General features: G+C 42.9%; 1 protein-coding gene across 1 annotated transcript in view; it reads left to right on the top strand.

The window, feature by feature from the left end:
* Positions 1-19,850, top strand: part of sema5b (semaphorin 5B) — a 139,177-nt gene extending 119,327 nt beyond the window's left edge. The window contains exons 14-22 of the mRNA XM_022740840.1: positions 1,359-1,502; positions 1,935-2,082; positions 2,827-3,052; positions 5,057-5,269; positions 9,156-9,326; positions 11,946-12,083; positions 14,103-14,147; positions 15,763-15,968; positions 19,674-19,850. Coding sequence (XP_022596561.1) covers positions 1,359-1,502; positions 1,935-2,082; positions 2,827-3,052; positions 5,057-5,269; positions 9,156-9,326; positions 11,946-12,083; positions 14,103-14,147; positions 15,763-15,968; positions 19,674-19,850 — 1,468 coding nt within the window. The remainder of the gene's footprint in view (positions 1-1,358; positions 1,503-1,934; positions 2,083-2,826; positions 3,053-5,056; positions 5,270-9,155; positions 9,327-11,945; positions 12,084-14,102; positions 14,148-15,762; positions 15,969-19,673) is intronic.
* Positions 19,851-20,237: the final 387 nt, after the last annotated feature.

The following is a 20,237-nucleotide window of genomic DNA, read 5'->3' as shown; positions in this document are numbered from 1 at the left end:
TTTACTAATGTGCAAACATGCCCTGCCAAAAACCAAACTGATGCTGTGGGTCTGCGGTATAGCCTCAAAAATAATAAATGATAGCAAATATACTGATGAATAATAAGATCTAGAGTATATCATAAATAACAAGATGGTGTGATCCTATCATGTTTTTTGGCCAAGTCTACTGGACATTGTCAAATTGAAACTATTACAAGTGTTTACTGTGATTCAGCACATCAAGCTTGTCATTTTGCAGATGAGTCCGGTCCAGGATCAGGCACACTCTTCTTAAAGGTCCCATATTTTACACGTTTCCTGTGTCAAAAATGAATGAGAAGAGTTGATCCATAAGAAGATACATTTGTGGTTTTAAGAACCAAAACCATCTCATCGTAGTTTTACATCTCATCTCTCAGGCTTCTCTTTGGTCATTGAGCCAATCAGAAGAGAGAGTCTGAGCCTCTCTTCTGATTGGCTGACTGTTTTCTGAGTGATTGAAAAAAAATATAACAGATTTGAGGTAAACCAAATCCTGCAAGGTTGGATGGTGGATCCAGGTGGGCGGGCTTTGGGCATGTCTGAGAGTAGTGACTGCTTTGTTGTGACATCACAAAGTTACAGAAGTCCTGATGGCTCGTTTTAAGGCTCAGTTTCTCAATACAGGCTGTGTGCATTTCTCTGAGGACTAAGTACTTTGATACCTTCACAGTATTAATATAAAACCTAGTCCTGCTTTATAATCAAAAAAGACATGGAATTCTCACTTTACACAATATAGGAACTTTAAACTCTATTATTATAGCAGCAATGTCCTGACTGATTTTGAAGCATGCACCTCAGGCCGCTTTTTGCGCTCTGACCGAATATGAGATGGATCATGAAGGTGAATCTTATTAGAAAATGCAGGTGACATCCAGGTTCTCCCTGTGACACCTCTCACCACCTCTGTATGCCGGGGAATTGGCCAATCAGTGTTAAAGAGAGCAGAGCAGAGAGAAAAAGATTAGGCACTTTCATCCCACTGGATAGCTGTGCCAGATTTAATCCTTGGTGTCGAAATTGAATTGTGCTTTTGCAGAAAGTGGCAATTAAATCATGAGGAGTACTACCCAGGAACAAAGCACTTAAGCAAATTGAATGAATGTTTCCCAGTCAAATGTGCTCACTGTGTGTGTTTGCATTTTTGTTTCCAGAAGCTCAGAATCAGACCAATAATTAGACAAAACTAAAAAGCTTTTTTTTTTTTTCTCCCCTGAGCATTAGAAAACACCCTGTTAAAGAGTAATACTAAAAGCACTGGTAAATAATTATGCAGGTTTTTGAACCACCGTGAAATAGGTTGTTAATACTTTTCCATATGTCTGTTGCTATAGAAACGGAGGCTGGACGCCCTGGTCGTCATGGGGACAGTGCAGCACAACCTGTGGCACAGGCTTCGAGCTGCGACAGCGCTCTTGTAACAACCCTTCACCCCGGCACGGCGGCCGTGTGTGCGTGGGGCCGAGCAGGGACGAGAGGTGAGGATGAAATGATAAAAATGCTTCTTTCCAATCAATTAGTGACATCATCTTCTAATATCATCTCCTGCTGAGAGCACCTGTACTAATAAAGTAAGCAAACACGCTGAAATTGATAAATGCGACAGTCATATTATGAGTGCTACGGTACGAGCCAGAGAGATTAGATTTATCCCGTCTTTGCTCACTAGATACCAAAACTGTGTTTGTGTCTTTTGGGGCTTGTCAAAGAAAGTCTCACAGGATGTCCCAACAGGTTTAATATAAACAACAAAACAGATCCAAAATAAGCCTTTAAGTGTTTTCATATCTGCCACCATCAGTGGGACATCAGTGCCTTCCAAAACTGTAATAAATACAAATATCTGCCACTGATCGCTATGACTAAGTTCCTCTTAAACTCCCCCACCTGCTCTCCCACCACCGCCACAGGTTCTGCAATGAAGGGGTGTCCTGTCCTCAGCCTATCTTCTGGTCTCCATGGGGATCGTGGACCAAGTGCAGCACCGAGTGCGGGGGTGGTGTCCACTCCAGGGTCCGCACTTGTGAGAATGGCAACAGCTGCCCGGGATGTGCACTGGTAGGAAATATACTATACACACACAAATTCGACATCGATTTTACAAACAAAGACGCAGAAGAACATTTGTCAGCCTCAGCAGAATCCGTCTCCTTGCCTCTGTGACAGAACTCGTAGATCAAATGCAAATTCCCTCTTCAAAGCAGACATTTGTGAAAGGATAAATTAAATTTTTTTCTGAACAGAGACGTGCTGTTGCTGTAGAAAATGTTCATTCCTGTGTGTTGGAGGCTCAACAATGATACTTTAATGAAGTGAGGCCAAAATCATTATAGAGGTGAGCGGGTGATGATGACAGTGGAGATAAATACAGACACATTTTCAATTTTCTCCCCTGACCTTGAATGGCTCAGCTTGAGTAAGTACAGTGAGTGTATGTTCACATTTAGCCTGTTGTTTACAGAAAATGTCTGTTAAATGTCAATGAAATCCTTAATGTCAAAACAAAATGTCACATTTCCTTTTTTTATGCAGAAAATGCAGAATGTTTTTCACCCCTGTGCAATGATTGACAATCTCTGGGGACCACCTGCAGCTCAGTTTTCAGCCGAAAAACAGAGAACATTTTAATTTCAGTGTCAATATTTCAGTATCACTGTGCACACAGTACATACACAGTACAGGAGACACCTTTGTTTGCCATCTTAACAAGAGTCAGAGATTGGGATGAAATTGATGACGTTTGAAGATTGATATAAAAAGTATTTCAATAATTAATGGACTTCCGCCACCTTTTACTTCCAGGAATACAAGGCCTGTAACCTGGAGGCGTGTCCAGAGGTGAAGAGGAACACACCTTGGACACCTTGGATGCCCGTCAATGTAACGCAGGGCGGAGCTCGTCAGGAGCAGAGGATGCGCTACATGTGCCGAGCGCACCTGTCTGATCCCCACGAGCTGCAGATCGGACGCAGGAAGGTGGAGACGCGCTTCTGTCCCAACGATGGTACAGCAGCCTGTGAGACAGACAGTAAGTTAACCAGCTGACAGATACAGTGATGTGTTCAGGTCTGTGCATGTCGGTAAATTACAGCTATACACTCAAAGGGAAAAGCTACCATAAAATAGAATTCACACATTAGCTGACGGGGCCCTCCTCATAAATCCTTTAAAGGCCCCACATCACACAGGCTTTGGTGATAAAGTGACCTCCCAAGTGTACAATTTTACTTACTTAAACTGGGATAAACGCTCATCACACACTATGAACAGGAGGCAGGAGCACACTGGGTGCGTGGCAGCTGCAGAATGTCTTGGATTTAATTTCAGCGCCCATGTTAAGGGGCTAGAGTCGACACGCTGGCTGCGTCACATGTGCATTTCATGCCTCACGGCTGTGTCACATGATCTAGAGATTCGTCGCCTCGCCTATTCTTCACGTGAGATGCGCGCAGCCCACAGCAAAAATAGACAGAGAAAAGACCTGCTGTTGTTATCATCATACCAGCAACATTACATAAAATTCACACCTTTCACTATAGTTGTCTATGTTTAGGTTGAATCTGAATATATTAGACATAAAGAAACAGAAATACTGTATATTTTTAAACCATTTTAGTACCTGCATGTGGAGACAGTTGCACTTAAGTGACATTTTCTGTCAAAAATGAATCAGAAATCAATTTATAATGAAAAGAAATCCAACATTCGAGTAGCCTGCAAAGTCTATATAGAAAGACAGAGCTGGCAGTAGCAGCAACACAGCAGAGATGCAACCAGTGTGAACACACAGCAGTTCGGCGACGCAGCTGCCACACAGGCAGTGTGTTCCCGCCGTTACACTCGGTGCTGGATATCTAACTGTTCCTACAGGATCAAGCCTTTGCTCACAGCACTCCCTTCCTTTTGAATGAGACGGAGGTGGGCTCTCACTTTATCAAATGTAGGCTCAGAACCCATCTGTTTTAACTGGCTGAATAACCTTCTACCTAATAACTATTAACCCCTCACTTTAACTGTATTTTAATTGTCTCTGTTATCACCATTAATCATTATATTCTATGATTCATGTGTTTGTGTGGCCATGGTGTGTGTCGGATGTTTTTATTTATTCTGTAATCTGTGCAGAGACTCCTTGGGGTAATGCTGCGCTATAAATAAACTGAATGTTAAAGTCACTTGATGACATAGTCAGTTCAACTTTAATGCTCCAATATCCACCTTGAGGACACAGCAGCCTGCCTTCATTTATATGGGAATAAATAATAATATGTATTCTGTGTGGATTTTCCCTTTAACTATAATTATCTGAGTTTTAAGTGGGAGTCGATACAAAAGAAAATGTGCAGAGACAGGAAAGATGTTTTCTTTTTAGTGCATGTGTGGGGAATTTTCAATAGGATGATAATCTGCTATCTGTGTGTTTGTGTGTTTATGTGTACTCACTCAAAGACACACACAGCACTGCACACTTACCAAACACACACACACACACCACAAAATAGCCACTGTATGAAGACAGTGAGGAGGCAGCAGCGTTTCTCCTGCATTTCTCCCAGTTGGAGCGTGACATGCTGAAAGGGCTCTCCTGTAGACCTGTTAGCCTCCCTAAATGCTGTTAGTGAAGGGGTCACAGTCCAGCACTCACACACACACATTAACACTGAGACAGCTACACAGGGTCATAATCCATTGCTCTCCGCTGGTGGCTTTTTCATGCCCCCCTGTCCTGAATCGATTACCTGCCCCCCCCCCCCTCTGTCAGCCTCCTGGGGGGCCGCATCGACTCTGACAAACTGATGAAACGCCGACATGAGAGACACAGATAGAGTTTGAGAGAAGGACAGAGAGAGAAATTTGCCTGCTGGCAAAGTCATATACTCTGTGAGACTTACACTCAAAGAATTTGCATGCTTCATATCTCTCTTTAAATTCTTTACTCTTGGTCGACCAGCACTGAATATATTTTGTGACTTTAATATAACCTGGAACCTTTCTTTTCTTTTTTCTTTTCCCGGCTTTCTTCTCTCACCAGCCCTCGTCGAGGAGCTCTTGAAGACACCGGTGGTGAGAGTGGCGGGCGCTGGCTGGTCATCATGGGAGACCTGGTCAAGCTGCTCACAGAGCTGTGCCAAAGGTTACCGCACCCGTCGGCGAACCTGTGCTGGGCCGGAGGGGAAGAGTGCTCCTGTTGCGTGCCGTGGCTCGCCTGTGGAGTACCAGGACTGTAATGTCCAGGCATGTCCTGGTGAGCGAAGACACACCAAAAACCATTGTCTACATGACTAGTACTACTTAGGGCTCATTTAGAATAAAGGGAGAAAACAAATATTCTTTTTTTATTTAGATTTTCTTTTGAAAATCAGTTACAAATTGCTCAATAATACAAAAATCTGGGCTAAAAAAAACACTGTAGTTTCACAATTCATTTTTCTTTTTATTTACTTTAAAGGACTCGTACAATGAACACCATATGTGCATCCTTTCAACATTTGTCTCCTCACTTTCTATTCTGACCTGTGCTTGAAGCAAGATGACCTTGTTTACTGCCAGCTGCGGTGAACAGTGTTTTCTTCTGTGAGCAGAAAACCTCGTTTTTAGATACGGGGGCATAAAATCTCTACATTTTTAAAGAAGAATAAAAGAAAACACAAGTACAGTCATTAAGGCTGCTGATGGCACCTTTTCTGTCATGTTTTATCTAATGGATAACAGGTGATGATCTCTTTAATATAGTACAGCACAATATATGTCTATTGAAGCATAGAATACATTTTAAAATCAGATAAATCAAATAAAGATTTTCAACAAATATCTCCAGCTTTAAATTGGCAAGATAAGAAAGAATTTACCTAAAGTGCATATCTGGCACCAAAGTCTGCAAAATGATACAAACAAAACATGTGCTGTTTGTTTTTTTACTCTCCCATGCAACATGAATGCAGGAAGTCTGTTAGTTGACCTCTGGAGTATCTTATGGGTTCATAAAGAAAAGACATGCACACTGAGGCAGAAGTAGAGACAGAGACAGAGGGAGGTCAATGGTAAAATACTGCATAGTGGATCATTAGCTTCATTAGCTAATGGTTACCAGCAGCAGCAGCAGTGCAGGGAGAGTCCTTGAACAAATGAAGTTGTCTATTTCAAACTACTCATCAAACCATAATCAGCTGACCTAAAACTCTGCTGACCACAGGCTGCTGCACTGACAGGCTACACTTATTAAACCAGACCGAGGACAGGCATGCACACACGAGGGCTGAACTCCTCTTAAGAGGTCGCCTTAAATAGTCATGGCTGGTACCTTATGAATTAATGATTCATTCTGTAGTGTATTTAAATGTCAGTTGTTGTACATGAAAATCTTTATTGGTTTGCTTAGCGACTGACACGTAGAACCTAAATAAGCCCAGGCGAGACGGCCAATCAGGAAGCCTTTTGCAATCAGTGTCACAAGTGCAGCCGGTCTGGAAGCGTCTGTCTCAGGTAGACACGCAGGTGAGAAGGACGAGGCCAGTGACAAAAGAGAGAATGAGTGTGAAATAGCAATTGATGATGAGATCAGAGAGAAGGATGGAGATAAAACAAATTGCAGAGGAGATTGAAATGCGTGGTAGTGCATGTGCGAAGGAAGCAGGTTTCTGAGTGTGTGTGTGTGTTTGTGAGTGAGTGAGTGTGTAAGACAAAGAGTCATTGAGTTAGTTGGTAAGTCACAAGTGGCCTGAATTCAATTATGAGTTTCATTACAAGAAGTTGTGACCTAAAAGCAGCTCTTTAAGTTAGGTCTGTATTCTGAATCCCCAGTTCCACGGCATAATGTCAAACGAGCAACACTGTCCCTGCAGACTTCATATTTAAGGTAATTATTAATTCAGTATTCAACATGGCTTGGTTTTAAATCAACCACTATACTATAGAGCTGTCCGTAAGTACTTATTGTGAGTGAAGTTCAAGTCCTATCTGAAGTATTAACAAAGCCAGCCTCATGTCACTTCAAGTGTACATTAGCAAACTGCAAAGGTGCAGTTCTTCTTCAGGAGTGCAATTAAAAACCCTGTAAACATCAGATCAACACAGTTATTCTAAATCTTTCAAAGCAAGTCAAAGTCAAGCCTCGAGTCAGCTGACGAAGCCCGTCTCAAGTCTAACTTCAGTTCAAATCAATTTTCAAGTCATTCAGGACAAGTCAAAGTCACGTCTGAAGTCATTCCGAGTCACTTCCTCGTCAAGCATCAAGTCAGTCCGAGCCAAGACTCAAGTCTCAATTCACAGCTCAATACACATTAAGTCTCCAGTCAATCCGAGTCAGTTCAGGTCAAGTGTGAGTTACGACTTCAGCTAGAGGAGACAAGTCAGTCAGGTCTAGTCTCAAGTCTCTACAGCTGTTGTTTGGAGGCGGCCAAACAAACACATGAAGGTTGGAAATGGAGCTGTAGTTGTGGCTGTGATCCAGTGCCAGAACATGTTAACTCTACCTAATTAGTATGCAAGAGATCACAATGCAATTCATTGTTCGACAGATTCATATTTGTGTGTCCTCTGACGACAGGAGCCTAGTTCTCTCCTGATAATGTTGTGAGTCTTTGGTTTTGAAACAATGTATTGTTCGCTTTGAGAGTTGATTATAAGTTGTCGCTAGACTTTCGATTCATTCTGCTGTGAAAACAATCAATACAGATGGTGTAATTGAAACAAGCACTGGGTTTCATCTCTCACCCCCTAACGTCACCCCTAACCCTAGTGTCTGATATGACCCACAGTCTATGGATATGACAAGCCAGGTGTCTGGCTAGCACCAGGTGAAAACACAGCGAGAGGCATTCCACTCTGACCACGTTCTGACTTCATTATTCTGAGCAGGAGGACAGGCAAATAGCTATAAAAACAGTATGTCAGTCAGGTAGTCAGTGAGCCGCTCAGTAATTCAGTGAGTCAGACACTCAGCCAGTCAGCCAGGTAAACAGCCAGTTAGTCAGAGAGTCAGTCGGGCAGAGCGGTGGCTGGCTGTGAGAGCTAGTCAGAGTTAAGTGGCCACAGCCTGCTTCCTGCCTCTATGTCACACTAATCCACTCAGCTAATGGAGTTTTCTGCAGCGCTGTGACGTTACCTGGCAACGCTGCTTCTCTCTGTCAGTCAGACAGACATCAGCCATTCAACCAGCCAGTCAATTAGTCGGTCATGCTCCTCTGATTAGATCAGATTAAACATTAACGGTCCCCATGGAAAGACTAAATAAATGCAACAGTAATGACAGGACACGGCAAAGGCAAAGTAGACTATGATCAGCAAGAGAGCTAAACCTCAAAAAGATATTGCAACTGTGGAAAACTAAGTGGTAAAATATATGAAATACAAAATGTATTGTGTATTGCATTGTGTGCAGGGCGCAGTAAGACAAACATGAATGAAAAATGTGTTTAAAATGAAAATCGTGTGATCAGATTTCACATGAACAAGCATGAGAAGGCAAGTAAAAAAAAAAATCTGTGAATGAACAGTTTTTATTTGACCTGATAAAGGTCTGAACAACATCTAAATATTTAAAAACACGTTAAGGTGCCCGGGTGGTGCAACAGATATAAATTCTGCCTCAGGGTAAAAACACATTTTACTAGCAGCCTTGGGGAACATTCAGCTGGTGCAACCGGCAAATAACACAGAGCGAAAAGATACCAGCAGAGCAGGTTCAGGTCTCAGAGTCTTGTCACAAGTCTTCATGAGCAAGTCTGTAAATACTGGCCACCAATATGAAATGTTACTTGTATTAACAGAGTTTTTTTTTCACATAGCTTAGAGTCTTTTAAATTGGCCAAATATTTAGATATTAAAGATGTTTTTATTGTTCTGGGATTTAATAGGTCAAAACTTAAGAACTTAAGAATGTTTCTTTTTCTTTGAAGTCTTAAGGAAGTCAAGCATCACAGCCGCCAAGTCTTAAGTCATTGTGACATTCAAACTGAGCCCAAATCAATCCAGGCTTACTGAAGAAAATGTTTTTCCTGATAGCGTCTGCCACTAAGAAGAACATTAGTCTTAACTGGCAGCCAGGATAGTTTGGATTAGTGTGTGTCTCATCACATCTACAAAGGCAGGATGGGATTATGTTCTGTAACGTGTACGTGTGTGCGTTACAGTGAAAGGTGCGTGGTCCTGCTGGTCGTCCTGGTCTCAGTGCTCGGTGGGTTGTGGCGGCGGTCACTACCAACGCACGCGCTCTTGCAACAGCCCTGTGCCTTCCAACGGAGGGGACATCTGCATAGGACTGCACACAGAAGAGGCCCTGTGCAACACACACACCTGCGATGGTAAGGTCGCACATAAATTCAGAACCTAACCCTGTCATGCCACCATAGCTTGGTGTGCTTTCATCACACCTCCAGGCAGGCAGGCAGTCATCTCCCACACCGTGTCATTTCTGTGTTGTCCCATTTGCTAAATTGCTTCCTCCATCTTTGCCCACTGAATAAACCAGGTCATAGATGTACGAAAAAGATAAACAGAGTCCTGCTGAGAGAACAACCCATCCTCCCACCGTGTTTTTCCCGCTGTGCTGCTGCTGCTGCTGCTGCAGCTCTGAGCGCCATGGCAACCTCTCTAGAAAGGTTTAAAAAGAGAGGCACTTGTGATGTATCAACCATATGGAAATCTCATGACTCATCTGAAGTTTTCAAAAGTCTGTGAATGTAAAGTGTGTGTTTGATGTTGGTAGTAAAAAGCAAAAACACAGTATCGAGTTTATGTCTAACTTTCAAGTTTTTGCACCAAAATAGATTTATTAACAGAACAATTATAAACAGAACAATGATTAACAGAACAATTAGTGAAAAACAGGAGTGATATGAAAGAATCTGTTAACTCATTTATTCTCTAAAGTTTGCAAAACGAACAAAAACAGCTTTTGTTAACTCTTTATTTGGCAGGGAACTTTTATGCCATTGTTCCAGACCTACGACCTATGTTGAGTCCACATGCTCCAGTTTAAGTGCAACATTTTTTTTTCTTGCTTTTAAATTTTATTTAAATGGAATTTTTCAACAAATGTAATTTCTTTTACCTCTGTTGGAAGGAGACCAAAATATCAGAAGTGGATATCTTAAAGCCTTGAAAATTAAAAACAAAACTATCAAGAAACCACTGCAGGTAAATGTATTTTAGTCATTTGTATAAACTGATCCTTTAACAACATAACTAACGTATGATAAAACATGAAACAGCAGGTGGCTTATGCTACAGTCGGGTTGAAATAAAATTTAATGTTCTAATGGTGTTAATTTTTTTTGGATTTGGACGTTAGCCCAAAGTCTCACATCATGTGATGATGAGATGTGAGATGTATAACAACGCCCTCCATGTTCCCCTCCCGTCTACTCCCATTTTGCTCGTTCAAGGACACTGAAATATTCATGAGAGATCTGCCTGCTAATCCGGGAGGAGAAAAAAGTCCAGTATCAGAACTCATAATAAAGAGTCTAGAGTTTAATATCAAACAGCCTTCAACGTTTTGTCACCAGTGTGATTTTCATCTTTTTTTTCTTTCTTTCTTTCTTTCTTTATTCATTTTGATGGAAAACAAAAAACGGCCGTGGCAAATATCCATGGGGTGTTCACGTATATCTTTGAAAGTGTGTGTGTGTGTTTGTGTGTGTGCGTGTGTGGGTGCGTGCAGTGATGCGGATGATTTCTGCCTGAATTAAATGGTAGTTTCCCCTTAACTGTGGTTTTCCTCAGCTGCTTTTCATATTGAATCAGCCCAGCTGTCATTCACTGGGAGAGTAACGCTTACAGTCAGCCGTCCTGGTAATTACAAAGAAAGGTAAATGGCTTTCTGTCTTTTTCTCCTCCTTTTGTCGAGATGCTAATCAGGCTCCTTTATCAGGTTAATGTTTTCCTGTTTGACGTTGACCAACACATCCCTTTGGGCCTGCGCCGATCGACTGTCTGCTAACAACCTCTCCAGCCCCGATCTGTCTCCTTGTCCCGTACATTATTGACGGGCACGACATCAGTCATCTATCGGGGGTCCTCCTGGTGCCACTGCATGTGTAATTAGAGGCAAGCTGGCTGTCAGTCACAGGGATATTTGATGCCCCTGTTGCAGGTCATTTGATTAAAGTGTCCACCAGTAATGGAGGACAGCAGGAGGAACTGTGGGGACAGAATACTAACGAGGAGCCTCGGGCCTGACGCCGTTCCTTCTGACTCGACATGTGCGAATATGCAGGTCGTCTGGGTGACCAAAATAAATGGGAATAAATGAAGCAATTAAAATGGGCTGTAGTGATGCACGGTTATTAAACATGTTTGAGGTGGACTGTGTGTTTTGTGTGTCTAGATGGTTGTGCCGCGAGAAGGGAACAGGTGGTGGAGACTGAGCAGCCTGTCGCTGAGCACCAGACTGATAGGGAAGGTAAAAGAGGCCTGTCCTGTGGCTCTACTCTGGCCCTCTCTGCCAAAACTGCACACTTGAGAGCACCCTGAATAACAAACCAGCCTTTTCATCAGCCTTTCATTGCAGTAGCCTGCGCTCCCTCCACTCCGGTGCTTTTAAATACAGGGTGAAAGAATGCAGCGAGTATGTGGTTCAAAGGGAGGACCGGAGAGTTGGGAATTTTCTCTTTCCTCTTGGGTAGCAGCCTTTGTTTACTGCTCGGTTGCCTGCTGCGGGGAAACGGCACTAAAGCTTGGCTCAGGAGACAAACATCTCCGCTATGCACTAAACAAACTCTCCACGGGTTTACTCTTCCAATCCTGTTTACATCACAAACACTTTTCGGTGTGTTTGGGGCCGTTTGGCTGGCCAGGAAGGGTTCGTGGCCGCGGGTGGCTACAGCCTGGGTGGGCGCGTTGGTTTCCAGGCTGTCTGAGTTTGGTGCGGCCTTCTGGTTGTCTGGGTTTGTATTGATTGTTCTTTTTTCTGTGTTTAGGTGGCTGGATGGCCTGGTCGCTGTGGTCGGCCTGTGATGATTCAGGCTTGCAGATGAGGAGTCGGGTGTGTGGTGCTCAGGGCAACACCCCCTGTGTGGGGAACAGCACTCAGCGCAGAGACTGCAATGAAATACCTGGTGAGTCAGTCAGCTCTCAGATACACAACGTGCATGTGCAGCCTCCTTCATGGGAGGTCAAGGTTGAATTCCTCTAGTGCGATGTTCTTTTGGCACAATGTTGCGTTGACGACTTGTGTGAGACCTTTGCAGCCCTGAATATCTTGAAATACCCTGCATGCTTTCCATTTGTTTTATCATGCTTTTAGCTTGGCTTTGTTTTCGTTTTTTGCTGAGAGGCAACCTCTTTTACAGGAACACCCTGATCACATTCACTCACTTACACACATTCACACCTGAAAGCTGCTCACACCTGCCGGCCACTGAGCAGCTCTGCTGGAGCAGATGGGCTCAAGGGCACCACAGTGATGTTTATGTGGGAAGGCAAGCATCGCCTTTTCACTTTTCTGGTCCAGGGATCTTCCGGTCACAAGCTCCCTTCTCTAACCTCGAGGCTAACGCTGCCTTTAGTTTATGACACCTTCAAATAGAAACACGTAAGCTTGTACTTTCAGTGTGGAAAGCAAAGTACACATTGTGCTTGGGCTTGTTCGCCTTTTCAAAAATACAGATTGTCATCCGAGGGACAAGAAAACTGTTGACAACAAAAGTAAACAGTTGAAAAAACAAACAGAAACCTGCTCTGTCATTTTGAACAACATTTGGAAAGGGTTAGGGGTTTATATCATTCAAAGGAATAATTACGTTGGACGAGAATGATTAGAACAATAATATAAGATCATATGATCCAATATAATTCCACTGAAAATTAAAAAATAGTGCTGATTTATCACCCAACCCTACGATCAACTAGTCAATTTATTGCCTAATAATTCCAGCACTAGTTTTTTACTGATGTTTTAACTGTGCAAAGCGATTAAAACAAGAAGTAAACACACATCAGGTTATCATCAAACTTTTTTACTGCTTTATCATCCATCAGAGGTTTGACGACTTTGTGAGGTCAGACCGTGTAATTCTGGGAGGAGCTTCAGGCTCAGCCCACAATCCTTGCGTCCTCCTTTAGCATCATTCAGAAGCAGCAGCAGCAGCAGCTTGTGATTTTTGCGATACCTCGTCTGTCATTGTCAAATATTTACACAGTGTCATAGTCATTGAGTGTCAGCATAATCATCATCCTCACCATCCCTATCCACTCACGTCCACGCACACAAACACCCAGTCGCTTGTGTGTGTGTGCGTGTGTGTAGCCTGTTTGTGCACTAAACTCATCTGCTTCTGTTAATTAACGATAATTAAGTCCATGTGAATCCAACAAGTTAGCAGTTGACCCCGTTGGCCCCGGCGCACCTTGTTATGCTGATGACGATTTCAGAAAGTTTCTGCTGAAATGATCTTTCATGGCCTGCCAGAGCCGGCCTCTCCACACTCAGACTCCCTAATGAGTCCAGACGAAGGCGATTAATATTAATGGGTTGTCACAACACCAAATCACATCTAATTTCAGTGCAAATTTCAATGAGGCGATGGATGGATTTGTTAAGGTCACTGGCAGAGGGGAGGCGGCTGTGGAAGCTGAAGAATTAGGCCAAAAAATTAATCAGGAGATGTGGCACTGCAATTAAAACTGTTCACACACACACACACACACACACACACACACACACACACACACACACACACACACACACACACATACCAACCCTCCCTGCTCCCTCCTTCTTACCTTCTTGGATATGTTAGGACAGGATGTGTTGGAGATGTAAATTATTGTCTTGACGTCAAGTGTCTCTAACAGCCGCTAGAGAGTTTCAGTACGACGGAGCAGAGCTCAACGGTTGTGGAATTCACCGAAACAAATAAATCACCGTGGACCGTTTGCATAACATTTTAAATAACATTTCAATTTCTCATTCACTGTTTTTGTTTCTCCATGTGTCAACTCTCCTGGTGTTACAGTCGGTGGTTGTTGTGTTCTGAAGGCTGTTTCTCCAGGGACTGTGTATGTGTGTGTGCGTGCATGTGTGTGTGTGTGTGTGCATGTGTGTGTCTGACCCTGTGTTCCTCTCCTCTCTGCAGTCATTCTCCCTGCATCTGGTTTTGATAAGGACAAACACTGTGGAGGTAAGTGGATTAACAGCTGCCTTCGCTTTGTTTCTGTGTGCACGTTAGGGTTTTTGTTTGTTTTTATGCCCCTGTATGTCTCCACAGATGTCTGTCCACGATGTGAGTTTTCATACATTTATATGTGCATCTTCGTGCATGTGTTTATTTCAGTCTGTGCAAAACTCTAACAATCAGGAGGCGGAAAGAAACGGGAAGGGGCCGCAGGTTGAATAACTATAAAGAAATGCCTGACTCACATCGTCATAAATTACTGATCGGTAATACAAAACCAAAAGTACAAACCCAAGTGCACATCCCTGTCCTTGAAAAGACAGATCAACAAAAAAGAGATGCCAATGTCATAGCCCTTGTAAAGTCACTGCTGTATTCCATCATAAGAAGAAAGAAAGAGGTTAGGTTTAACCTAACTATCTAATAGCTCAGTCACTTGCGTCAGAGAACTGGCCACTCATACTGAAGCGGCTCTTTGAAGGAGCAGTGAAAGAATCCAAGGACTTTGCTGAGAGAACTAATCCCCCCCTTAAACACATACATGAGCGTTACGCTTTGGTTTATTCAACCGAATAGAAAACTTGGACGAGGTTTTTGTTTAGCGAAAGCTGTGACGGCAAACAACGTTGGCATGAGCGTTACCAACAGAGTAATATTGAGGAGTGCCAGGTAATATTGGCCTGAGCCGTCCACCTGTATGAATAATTCTGCAAAGGCTCGTTTCTCAGCTAAATTTGTTCAGAGTCTGATTTTTGGAGCATTTGACAATGTTTCCAGGGTGAAAATTGGGAGCCAAGAACAGTGACGACCCGATAATTTAATCAAGTGTTGGAAGAGACTTTGAGTGAAGTAGTGAATTTTTAATTATTGGTTCTACTTTCTTGTTTTCCTCCCTTTTCCTTTATTGGACAGCTTACAGTGTAAATAAAGCCAGAATATGTGGAGGGTGGAGAGATATGACATGCAACAGATGTTTGAATTAAACTGAGGGAGTAACGTTAGGATTATATGGTGTCTTAACCATTAAGCCACCGGATATTGTATTGCCTATTTAAGATCTGTCTTAATCTAATTCAGAGTGAGGATTGTGATAAATCTTGTACAAGAAACAAGTTTTTTCAAAAGAGAATAATGTAGTGGAGTTTTGGTTAAAGCACTGGACACAGACGCTGATCGAGCCAGAGATTAATAAAAAAGATTATTATTGATCAATAAGGGGAAAAGACTGACACAAAGTTGGCAAGTTTAATCATTCCCTGTCCCAACAGTACAGAGTCGGGCTGAGCCTTTCATAGAGCAAGGGACAAAGAAATGAACGCTACATATCAGCTTATGATTACAACACCCACAAGATATACATACATACATACAGACGTCTCCTTAACCTCTGAACCCGGACCTCCTAAAGCATGAACAGTGGGCTTCCTCAATGCATAACAAAAGCACATTCATTTCTAATAACACAAACAGTATCATAGGAGAAACTCAACTGAATGAGTCGTCAACTAATGATGGTAAATTAAAAATTATAAACTGTCCATTTAATCTTCTATCACATTCACAATGCAGCACTGTATGCTGACGCTTTAACGACACCCCGTGTATCTGCTTCATTTCCCAGCGTTCACCTCCATCCACCTAATCGCCACCGGTGTGTCTTGTTTCCTCGGGGCGGGGCTGCTGTCCTTCCTGATCTACGTCTACTGTCAACGTTTCCACAAGCCCTCGCAGGAGTCTGCCGTCATTCACCCCACCACCCCGAACCACCTCAACTATAAGGGCAACACCACGCCAAAGAACGAGAAGTACACGCCCATGGAGTTCAAGGTACGTGATCATCAGAGGGGCTTCGTTTCTAAATATTTAACAGATGAAAGTAAAAGGGACTGTTTACCTGGTCTTACTCACATGCACAAACACACCCAATGTTAATGTTGAGGATTCAAGGGCAGTGAATGTGATTCATGTTTTATTTAGAGCCTTTATTCATGCATTTATCTCAATAGAGCGCTAACCACAGAAGATGAATTACTGTTCATTTTTATTCCTCCTTGCTCTTATACAGAACTTATAGGCTTTAAGCCTTTCTACCTGCCCACAAACCAAGTCCTTATTAATGGGCCCCATTAACTTTCTAAAGCATTAGTCAGCCCTTGACCTCCCCTCTGCTATCGCTCTACTGTGCATTCACATTTACAGCAAGTCAAGAAACTGTTTTCACCGGAGATTCACAGACTTTCAGTGCAAAGTTGTGTCCTGTTCTCCACAATTTCTGTTGTTTGCTCCCTAACCGATCGCTGATTCAGGGAAATGATTGATTTTCCTGTCACTGTAAAGTGCTTCAAAGCAAGCTTGTGATAAACAGCTGGGTTGAGTTTGATCTTTGTCACCACCATTTCATTTTTTGTCAGCATGGACGCTCCAGGCTTTTTTCTCCTAATCACTGATTTAAGTTAATTAAATTCTCTGATCTTACACCAACCACTTTTGTCTCATGACTGTTGCCCACGTTGTTTTCCCAAGTTGAACTTGATACTCCAAAATATATTATTCTGCATTTCAGAAGCAGCACAGTGATTCATTTCTTTCTCTTATATTCGGTCACATCATCCAAAATCAGCAACTGCATCCGTCTTACCTTGAAAGTGTTGGACAGGTCGCCCTCGCTGCTGAGTCTCTGTGATCACAGAGCAGCTCAGATCACGAAACGATATAACAAACAGATGTTTTGACATCGCTTTCAGACACATAGTGAACATGCCTATCAGGAGACGACATCACATTTCCTGTTGACACTAAACCATCGCGCCTTACACACTTGTTGCATCTCAGACTGCACTGTTAGGTGATTGTCATGGCTTCCTCTGCAAAACTGCATTTTGGGTGAAAAGGTGTTTTTTGATGTTTAACAGCTTCCTGATCCAACGATACAGTTAACAGAACCATTTAGAGTCTGTGGGGCTTCATGTTATGTTAAACTAATACTGTGGATCAGGAAGTGAAACAGGAAGTGAAAACACTGTTTCACTGACCCTGATGATGTCATCAGGGTTATATCACGCTGAGCTTGAGGATATTTGACAGAAAGCCTGAGTTAAAGAGAAAAGCTGTGCTGTTAAAAGTCCATACGGTGGCTGGGTGCAAGCTGGTGCTGTTGGCGATGCGCTGCTGGTGTGCAGGGTTACTGGGAGGATGTTTGAATGCACAAGAGAAATGTATAGTGCAGTCATTCAAACGACATTTGGATTATGTCATTGTGTAATTATGTCTCCTCTTTTTTCATCAATGAATATAGAGATTTCGATTGATATTGTCACCATTTTTGTTTTTTAAAGTCATTTTTTGGCCATTTTTGCCTTTATTAGAACCAGTCGAGATAGAGAGGAAACTCAGGGCGGGAGTAAGGGAACAACATGCAGCGGGAGTCGAACCGGGGACTCTCTGCTTCATCATGGGGAAAAGAGGTCGAATGTATTTCATCACGATTCACATTAATGAAATGAACACTAGCTGGTAGACTACTGTTTACCCCACAATCATCAAGGTGTATGAAATAAAATTAGTGTCACTGTGTTTGTGAACTTTTCTGTAAAATCCTGTCTTAGATATTATAAACGGCTGTGTGGTGTTTTGGCAGCTGATAGGCCTTCACTTTATGGACGTATTATTCAAACAGCACTTTCTGGATTGCATTTCATCTTCTAAATGGCACCCCCTGCATTTGTTTTAACCCAGAGCTATTTTCGGTGTCTGACATCAGCTATCAAGTGCCAGCAGGGATTCATCTTAACCTTTGCTATCAATGAAGCCGTATCTAAAGATCCTACCAAAGCGTGGCAGGAACATGGTGCCTAACCACAACGACCCGTCCCCGTCTTTTTGATCGCGTCAGCCTCCTGACACTTGCTGTCCTTGCCGCTGTTGTTGCTGGTGTGTGGACACAGCGCTGACAGCCGCTGTGGTGTTGAGAGCCTGAACTCATTAGCTTTAATGACCAGAGGGGGCGGCCAGCCTATGCTGGATCTGCAGCCGATGTCACTGTGCTCCACTACAGCGCTGTTTATCCAGCAGGTTCCCTCTCCTCCAGGCCAATTTATGATGCCCAGCGTTGTGTATTTCACCGACTCTAACCTGATTATCTTCCTGCCTCAGTCCCTAGAGCTATTCAGATGGATTACATTAGTCTAATGCTTCCCCTGGAAAGTGTTTCACCTTATGTTCAGCTTTTACCAAGACTCAGCAATTGCATTAGAATAAAATGTGGGTTTTAGACTTGTTTTTATTTAAGAGAGCTGCAGTGAATTCCTTCCATCTCGTATATTAGTGTATTGAGTAAGCTTGACATGAACTAAATTAAATTTGTTCAATTGGTTTGCTTTGGTTATGAATACACTTGCAGCACACAAGCTATAACCTCAACACTAGTGCAGGTATTTTATTCATCTGCAGGGCAAGAATAAAACACACTGTAAACAATCTCTATCAGTTCTGGCTATAATTAAGTCCTCAAAACTTTATTTTCAGATAATAACTGAAAACATCTTCCAATGAAAAACCCAACCCTCGCCCTTGTTTACAGGATTTTCCTGAAATGAGAGTCTGTATCCAGTGTTTCCCTTGGGTGGCTGCTTTGTAGCTGCAACAGCAGGAGAGCTGTGAGTGCGAGGGCCAAGACCAGCCTCCCTGCCATCAGCAGCAGACACCCTCGCCAGATTGAGTGCATTTAAAAAACATATTTTGGGCCTGACTTTCAAACGTTTGGGGTCGGTGTCTGTCCATCTTTGGTTCTCTAACACTTGTTGGAAAGCTTTTATTGCACTTAACGTAACGAGTTGTCAACCTGTCTCTCCTCTGCTGTGTGTGGGGAGAAGACACACACACACACACACACACACACACACACACACACACACGGTGAAATAGAAAGCAGAGGAGAGGAGACTGTGCGTGACCGTAAATGACAGCAAAACGCAGTAGAGACTCTCACACTCAGCTGAAATGAAACAAGTGCACATAAATTAGGTAAATGACTTAAATAGAATATCTTGTTTTTTAAGTTTTGGTTTCTTGGGGGAGGCGGGATGTGACTGTAGAGGAGACTGGTATCTTAAATTAGAATAAGCAGATATTTTAGGAAATACGTGACAGCTGATTGTCATTGGAAACAGGTTGAAGTATTTTGTTGCTTTGGCAGGTTTTATTTTAGAGGAACAGTTCAACATTTTGGAATACGCTTATTCGCTTTCTTGTATGGTTAATATGAAGCTACAGCAAGTGGACAGTTAGCTTAGCATAAAGGAAAACAGCTAGCCTGTCCAAAGTCCCAAAAATTAAAAATCTAGAGCTATTCCTTAAAGACAAACTTAATAAACTCGATTAGACGCAGAAAATCTTTTAGCAGGACAGATATGTTTTCCTCGTCAGAGTTAATTCAGTCAATTTTTTGAAAATATTCATGAATATTACATGTGATGGATAAGCTGTAAGAGTGGGAGAGTTTAATCCAACTTTTTTTCTCTGCTGTCATTCCAGACACTGAACAAAAACAACTTGCTGCCAGATGAAAGATCCAACTTCTACCCAACACCGCTGCAGCAGACGAACGTCTACACCACCACCTACTATCCCACAGCGCTCGGCAAGTTCGACTACCAGCCCAACTCCTCCCCTTCGCCATGCAGGACCTACAACCACAGCAACAACAGCTGAGACACGCCCCACAACTGGCTCTCCCGCTCCCCCGCCCCCCCTGCCGCCGCCCCAAACGAACACCACCCCAATGCCATGGTGACATAACTGAACCGACATGAACTGAAATGTTTCTCAGAGCCAGAGGTTCCTCCGTTCGCCATCGCCCCTCTCCTCACTCCCGTAGTCTCTTCCGCATGGTAGGGTTTGTGTTTTCAAGGGCGTTTCTGGAACTTTCCATTAGAAGACGTGGGTTTGGAAAACAATACCCATGTCCTGGTGCAGTCAGGGACTGATGCAACCAGCTCGGGGGGTGTTATTGTAAGGGCCTGACTTGACAAAGCAGTGTCAACCCGGAGCTTCGTCTTCATGTGGGGATCCAGTGGAAAACGATGAGTCATGGCTTTA

This window comes from Seriola dumerili, unplaced genomic scaffold (genome assembly GCF_002260705.1).
Source record: "Seriola dumerili isolate Sdu_G_001 unplaced genomic scaffold, Sdu_1.0 BDQW01000052.1, whole genome shotgun sequence".
NCBI lineage: Eukaryota > Metazoa > Chordata > Actinopteri > Carangiformes > Carangidae > Seriola > Seriola dumerili.
This window is presented reverse-complemented; position numbering and strand designations above follow the sequence as displayed.